The following is a 7,910-nucleotide window of genomic DNA, read 5'->3' as shown; positions in this document are numbered from 1 at the left end:
AACTTCTATTGGCTTCCTACTGCTTATAAGGTAAAGTCCAAATTTCCAACATAAGTCTCTCAAGTTTTCTCTCACCATTCCCTCCCTCACAAGTCATATTCCAGGCACACTACATTTCTCATTTCATGAACACATAATTTTATCTAATACTGTTGTATCTTTGTGTTTGCTGTTTCCTCTACCAGGAACTTTTTCTTCTCCCTCTTTCTACTTAAAAAGCTCAACCTCACTGTATTAAGATATGTATCATATTATATTACAATTATTTGTCTCCCTTCACCACAAAATGAGTTTCTCAAGGGCAAGAGGCTGTGTCATAGTCACTATTGTACCAAAAAAATTCACATAATGTCCAAAATACGACATCAACAAATAGTGTAATAATGGTAAAAATTTTACCAGTTCATAGTGAGAGTAACTTTCTGTAAAGTATTTGGCTGGAACTAGTTGGAATTCTGAAGAAAATAGTGCCATCTCCTGGCAGGGAAAACAAAATGCTCTTAAAGGAGGGAGAGGCCAGCCCTGATAGATCCCACCTGTAACCCCAGCACTTTGGGAGGCCAAGGCAAGAGGATCACTTGAGTCCAGGAATTCAAGACCAGCCTGGCCAACATGGCAAAACCCTATCTCTACCAAAAATACAAAAATTGACCGGGTATGGTGGCGCCTACCTGTAGTCCAAGCTACTGGGGAGGCTGAGACACAAGAATCACTTGAACCTGGGAGGCAGTGAGCCGAGATCAAGCCACTGCACCCCAGCCTGGGTGACAGAGTGAGACACTATTTCAAAAAAAAAAAAAAGGGCCAGGTGTGGTGGCTCACATCTGTAATCCCAGCACTTTGGGAGGCCAAGGTAGGCAGATCACTTGAGGCCAAGAATTCAAGAGCAGCCTGTTCAACATGATGAAACCCCATCTCTACTAAAAAAGACAAAAATTAGCCAGGTGTGGTGGCACATGCCTGTAGTCCCAGCTACTCAGGAGGCTGAGGCAGGAGAAGGGCTTGAACCCAGGAGGTGGAGGTTGTAGTAAGCTGAGATTGCGCCACGGCACTCCAGCCTGGGTGACAGAGTAAGACTCTGTCTCAAAAAAAAAAAAAAAAAAAAGCGAGAGAGTTGACAAACCTCATGTCAAGGGCATGATTTTGTCAGTGGCCTCCTAGCCACCTTTACAGGACTGGCAGCACAGCCTAGCATAGCCAAAGTTCATAGCGAAGAGTATGTCTCTACAATATCCAATGTCTAGCTAGCCTTTTACTGAAAGCAGTCATAACAGAATCACAGCTGACTAGTTCTACAGCTATTATATAGATGGTCCTCAAACAAGGGCAGAATGAAAATGTCCACAGCAATTAACAAAAATATGTAAACAAGCTATCTGACCCAGAGCTATCCACTCAAAGGACTATGTGAGTGTGTGTAAAGGGAAAGGCTCTGAAAGTTAAAAATTGGGCCAGGCGCAGTGGCTCATGCCCGTAATCCCAGCACTTTGGGAGGCCGAGACGGGTAGATCATGAGGTCGGCCTGGACAATATAGTGAAACCCTGCCTCTACTAGAAACACAAAAAATTAGCTGGGCGTGGTGGTGCGTGCCTTTAGTTCCAGCTACTCAGGAGTCTGAGGCAGAAGAATCACTTGAACCCGGGAGGCGGAGGTTGCAGTGAGCCGAGATTGCCTGGGTGACAAAGCGAGACTCTGTCTCAAAAAAGAAAGAAAAGAAAGAAAAGAAGGGCCGGGCGCGGTGGCTCAAGCCTGTAATCCCAGCACTTTGGGAGGCCGAGGTGGGTGGATCACGAGGTCAAGAGATCGAGACCATCCTGGTCAACACGGTGAAACCCCGTCTCTACTAAAAATACAAAAAATTAGCTGGGCATGGTGGTGCGTGCCTGTAATCCCAGCTACTCAGGAGGCTGAGGCAGGAGAATTGCCTGAACCCAGGAGGCGGAGGTTGCGGTGAGCCGAGATCGCGCCATTGCACTCCAGCCTGGGTAACAAGAGTGAAACTCTGTCTCAAAAAAAAAAAAAAAAAAAAAAAAAGAAAGAAAAGAAAAAAGAAAAAGAAAGAAACTCTACACAGTGGCTCTGGAGGAAAGACACTGAACATCTTCTCTGGATGATTAGTGCTGCCTTTTCTTCCTGGAAAGAGATTTATTTTCCTCCTACTCCTCTCCCTACTTTCTCTCTGAGATAAGCATCTTGGTCAGGCTAAGCCCTTTTTTACCCCAACCCACACTTCAGCTCGTCCTGAAATATTCAAGGAGAACATTCACTGCCAGCTTTGTACTACTAATACTCTAGCCCTACTAAGTTTCTCACAATCTTATGAACATATAAGTCAATGCCTTTTCGTAAGTCATAATTGAAAGGCTGCTGCGAGTAGCATGTTACCTGCTACAAAGTGTCTGCTTTGTGGGCCACCCCTGAGTATTTTCTGAAGCCCAGGCAAAGAACCTGCACTATTCTGGACATTATATTAAGAAGGGACTCTCTTCTCCATGCCTGGCCTTATGGGAATTGGGCAACTTTGGGTGTATCATCTAACAACAGAATACAAACTTACTCAAGAGCCTGGTACCCTGACCTCTACTTTGTGCCGTACTAGTTTATCACCTATCCATTCCTCTTTTGAACCTAGAGAAAAAAATATCTTCCGTAAGTTCCTCTCCCTTTAACTCCCGTACTTTATACCATTTTCCACTTTCAGCAGTCACTTACCCCAAGAATCTCCACATATTCATAGATTTGGGCTTCTAGAAAAGCAATGTCTTTGTTCCTCTCAGTGTCTCTGAGAAAAAGAAACAAGCCGTTATCACTCAAGGATTCTCTCTCCATTGCTTTGTTCCCTATATCTGGGAACACTTATTGCACAACTGCATTAAAAATTATAAGCACATGAGAAATACCATCCTATGAAAGCAAATGCTCTGTTCATCTCATGACTCTGACAGAAATACTGAAGGTATTTCTTAGAATGCATGGATGCTTCCTCTATGCCCTCATCTAGAAGGTGAAAGACATATCAAGAGCACTTACATTTCCATCATTATAATCTACAAAAAAATGTGATATAGAAGAGCAAGCTCTGCAGTAGGTAGACCTGGGCCCAAATCCTGACTCTGCTACTTAGAACAATGAGAGAGTAGACACATACCATAACTTTTCTGAGTCCTTATCTGCAAAAACTCAGGATAACAACTACTTTTCAGGGTTGTTGTAAGAATTAGAAAAAAACATGCATTAAGAAAATGGGCCAGGCACGGTGGCTCATGCCTGTAACCCCAGCACTTTGGGAGGCTGAGGCAGGAGGATCGCTTGAGGTCAGGCATTCAGAACTAGCCTGGCCAACATGGTGAAACCCCATCTCTACTAAAAATACAAAAATTAGGCAGGTGCAATGGCTCATGCCTGTAATCCCAGCACTTTAGAAGGCCAAGGCAGGTAGATCACCTGAGGTCAGTTCAAAACCAGCCTGGCCAACATGGTGAAACCCTGTCTCTACTAAAAATACAAAAATTAGGTGGGCACAGTGGTTCACACCTGTAATCCCAGCACTTTGGGAGGCCAAGGCAGGTGGATTGCCTGAGGTCAGGAGTTCAAAACCAGCCTGGCCAACATGGTGAAACCCTGTCTCTACGAAAAATTAGCCAGGCATGGTGACAGGTGCCTGTAATCCCAGCTACTCAAGAGGCCAAGGCAGCAGAATTGCTTGAACCTGGGAGGCAGAGGTTGCAATAAGCCAAGATCGTGCTAATACACTCCAGCCTGGGCAACAGAGTGAGACTTCGTCTCAAAAAAGAAAAAAAAAAATTCCCTCAGCTGGGTGCTGTGGCTCATACCTATAATCCCAGCACTTTGGGAGGCCAAGGCGGGTGAATCGCTTAAGCTCAGGAGATGCAGAGCAGCATGGCCAACATGACGAAATCCATCTCTACTAAAAATACAAAAAATCAGCCAGGTGTAGTGGTGCACACCTGTAGTCCCAGTTACTCAGGAGGTTGAGCAAGTGAATCCCTTGAACCCGGGAGGTGAAGGCTACAGATTGCACCATGGAACTCCGGCTTGGGTGACAGAGTGAAACTCCGTGTCAAAATAAAAAGAAAAGACCCTGTATAAGTATGTAGTTCAAGAATTAGATTCAAATTTCATTACCAAAAATAAGCTTAGAAAAATATTTTTTGGCTGGGCACAGTGGCTCATGCATGTAATCCCAGCACTTTGGGAGGCCGAGGCCGGCGGATTACGAGGTCAGGAGTTCGAGATCAGCCTGGCCAATATGGTGAAACCCCGTCTCTCCTAAAAACACAAAAGAGCAGACTGAATCTGTCAACCAATAATGGGGATAAAGCAGACTCTGCTTTAAAATCTCCACTGTGGTTAAAAATTCTGCATGGGAATAACATTCAACAGCCACAAAGAGAGGTACTACCCCAGCCACTCACCGCTTGGTGCCCTTTGACTTGGGATTTTTGGCAAACAAAGAGGTATCAAGTGACTCCAGGGACTTTCCTTTGGTGCTGAATAGTCTCTGGGCTCGCTCTTCTAGGGTCCTAAGGAGACAGAATGGGCAAAGGATTTCAGGGTTACTTTACCATACAGGCTTGCTTATTTTTGCAGTGTGGAGCAACAGAAAAAAAATATGTAATCAGAGCTACTTAGAAGACTGTGCAAACACATAGTTAATCAAACAGTTTTGATAGAAAAACCATTCCTTACCCGCCACATTTCAAGCCTAAAGCTAAGAGAGCAGATTTCAATCTGTCCAAACCCAGAGAGGCCAACTCCTGTACAAAGAGAAAAATTACAATATTACATTAAGATTTTTGGGAAACAACAAATGCAGGCCAGTGGGTGGGTGTTCCTGAGGCTGTGGCGGGACCACACATTTCATAGCCGATCTGACAGTAAGTCTAAACTCTCTAGAGGACTGAGCCTATAGTCATCTTCAGACTTAAACATACTGGTAGTAACTATAACCGTGACTACAGCTTAATGTAGTTAGAAAGATTATTTCAGTTTCCCAAGTAGTTAATTATTTTTTTCTTTTTACCTTGCTACCTTCTTTGTAGATTCTTGATCCCAGGAAATAGTGCCTTATCACAACACAACCACAGTATTAAAGACAGGAGAGCAAGTGGTCCCTCTGAAAGATAGACAGGGAGAACAGTACTACTGCTGAAGGAAACATACCTCCCAGGAGGAGAATGCGGAGAGGTCTAGATGGGCTCCAGCATGGGTCAGAGCACTGCTTGTCTCTTTCTGGAAAGAACAACAATACGTTAGTTATTAAGATCCAGGTTTATGCATTGGAACCAAATAAAAAAAAAAAAAAAGATCCAGGTTTAGGCCGGGCATAGTGGCTCACAACTATAATCTCAACACTTTGGGAGGCTAAGGTGGATGGATTGCTTGAGCTCAGAAGTTAAGAGATCAGCCACAGGAACATGGTGGAACCCCATCCCTACAAAAAAATACATGAATTAGGTGGGTATGGTGGCATGTGCCAGCTACTCAGGAGTCTAAAGTGGGAGGATCTCCTGAGCCCTGGCAGTTGAGGCTGCAGCAGTGAGGTATGATTGTGCCACTGCACTCCAGCCTAGGAGCCAGATGGAGAATTTGCTTCCAAAAAACAAACAAAACAATAAAACAGGTTTAGGATGAAGGTAAGGTTGGTTCACATTCTCTGCCTGGAGAGTTCAGGAAAAACTCATGTTTATCCCCACAAGCAAGACTATAGATTCCCAACATATGATCGAATGAGCTTTTGGTCAGCAGAAACCACATAGCAGTAATGATGTGATTGGTGAAAATCTGGGCACAGTCCAAGGCAAGTGGGCCCTGATAATCTTGCTCCAAAGTACACACAAAAAAACCTAGCATACTCGGCAAGGAATACCTCATGGTCACAAGTGATACAAAGGAATTGATACCTAATGCCCTAAAGTGGAAGCCCAAGACAAATGAAAATAATCAGTTCAATTCCCCGGCATGTCCATCATTCACGCCCCACTGAAGCTCACCGGCCATCCAGGAAAGGTCCCATTCTCCCATTTCTTCTCAAACTCAGCCTGAATCTTCCCAAAAAGTTCATTCTGATCTTGGAGAGGCTTCACTCTATCTGTGTAATCCTGAAGGTACTCAAGCAGCATCTCTAGGTATCTACAGAGGAACATGCAACAAAGAGAAAGAAAAAGGATTTACATTTTTGGTATCTTGTTATATTCCCTGTAGAATAAATAGTACTTATAATTCTAGTAATAGCATTTTTAAATAATCATTTTTAAATGAACTTATAATGAACTTTTTTCCCGACATGTCATTTTGATTCTGACCTTTCCTACCTCCCTTTATTCTCACGAAATAATGCTAAATACTAAGGTCTTAATTATCTCGCACAGAAAATATTTCAGTAAAAAGAAAATAAGAAAAAGAGAGAAAGGGTACAAAATCACTAATCAGGGGAGCAATTAACAAAAACATACATTTTTCACTTACACATCACACCCAAGCATCTCACTCCAGTCACAATCTGAGAAAGTCTAAATTTTTCCCATTAAGCTCCAGAAACACAGAAGTACCAGAGTGGGAGAGTTCCTTCTACAGTGAGACAAAATTAAGAACGGTATGGGCATAAGATAGAAGATGTGCCCACAGATACACCCTTGCCCATAACCAGAGTATCGCAAAGGTTTTAAAACCACATCATTCATAATCCTTATCCTCCAATAAACCTTCATGTATGAAGGAAGTACACCTTCATGTACGCCTTCCAGGCAACAAATTCGTAACTTCACCCTCAAAACCTTCACATTGTCTTCTAATAAAATCCAGGAGAGGCCTAGAAGCTCTTAACGCCTACCTCTTATATTCTGCATTCTTCCTTTCTTTAGGAATGTCAAATAATTGGTCAAAGATGGACAGGTATGTGATATAATCCAGCTTCTGAAAAGAGGAAAGAAATGATACAAACTTTAGTTAGGTATTTATACTGGAACAAGTTAAAATATATTCTCCAATAAGTGAGATCAAAATTGAGTGTTTTCTAACAAAGTTAACAACGGCTGGCCATTTTGTTTTTTTTTGCTTTCCCATAATTCAATCCTACTACAACTGGAGTGTTAATTTCACTGGACCGGAAAATATCAGACATAATTAACTTTACAAAATAAAGTAGGAATATATCAGACATAATTAACTTTACAAAATAAATATATCAGGAAAATATCAGACATAATTAACTTTACAAAATAAAGATCAAGTTAACAAACAGTAATCTAAAAGAAACATTTGTGGATCATTCCCTCATGCTGGGCTCTTGGTTAAAGACTCTGACATCCTAAAGTAAGGTCCTGAATGTTGCCATTTACTCACACATGTAACCACTTATTGAGCATCTTTATACCAAGTACAGGGTACAGAAGACAACAAAACAGACAAGGGACCTGACCTGCCCCCATGGAACTTCAAGTTTGGTCACTGTACTTCTGGGACATTTCCTCACAACTCCATGAGGAATCTAATCATGTATTTCCTGGTGACTCTTTTGAGATTGTCATATTAAACCTCATCTCTTGTGATAAGCTATGTTTAAACATCTTTAAGAAAAGACATTAAATAGCTTTTTGCTGACAGATCATGCTGTTTTATCTTCCATGTACCTAATATTGCATGTGTCTAAAACAGGAACATGATATTTATTTTAAAAATAAGAATTTTAGCCGGGCGCGGTGGCTCAAGCCTGTAATCCCAGCACTTTGGGAGGCCGAGGCGGGTGGATCACGAGGTCAAGAGATCGAGACCAACCTGGTCAACATGGTGAAACCCCGTCTCTACTAAAAATACAAAAAATTAGCTGGGCATGGTGGTGTGTGCCTGTAATCCCAGCTACTCAGGAGGCTGAGGCAGGAGAATTGCC

General features: G+C 42.5%; 1 protein-coding gene across 1 annotated transcript in view; it reads right to left on the bottom strand.

Moving 5' to 3' along the window:
* The window catches only part of SF3A3 (splicing factor 3a subunit 3), a 32,634-nt gene that overhangs the window by 15,854 nt on the left and 8,870 nt on the right, over positions 1–7,910 (bottom strand). Inside the window, exons 7-12 of the mRNA XM_017509730.2 lie at positions 6,855–6,937; positions 6,016–6,154; positions 5,186–5,254; positions 4,712–4,779; positions 4,438–4,545; positions 2,714–2,783 (exon numbers count right to left, since the gene is read on the bottom strand). Coding sequence (XP_017365219.1) covers positions 2,714–2,783; positions 4,438–4,545; positions 4,712–4,779; positions 5,186–5,254; positions 6,016–6,154; positions 6,855–6,937 — 537 coding nt within the window. The remainder of the gene's footprint in view (positions 1–2,713; positions 2,784–4,437; positions 4,546–4,711; positions 4,780–5,185; positions 5,255–6,015; positions 6,155–6,854; positions 6,938–7,910) is intronic.

The sequence above is a fragment of the Cebus imitator genome, unplaced genomic scaffold (assembly GCF_001604975.1).
Source record: "Cebus imitator isolate Cc_AM_T3 unplaced genomic scaffold, Cebus_imitator-1.0 Scaffold420, whole genome shotgun sequence".
Lineage (NCBI taxonomy): Eukaryota > Metazoa > Chordata > Mammalia > Primates > Cebidae > Cebus > Cebus imitator.
Note: the sequence above shows the minus strand (reverse complement) of the source record. Positions and strands in the feature narration are given on the sequence as shown.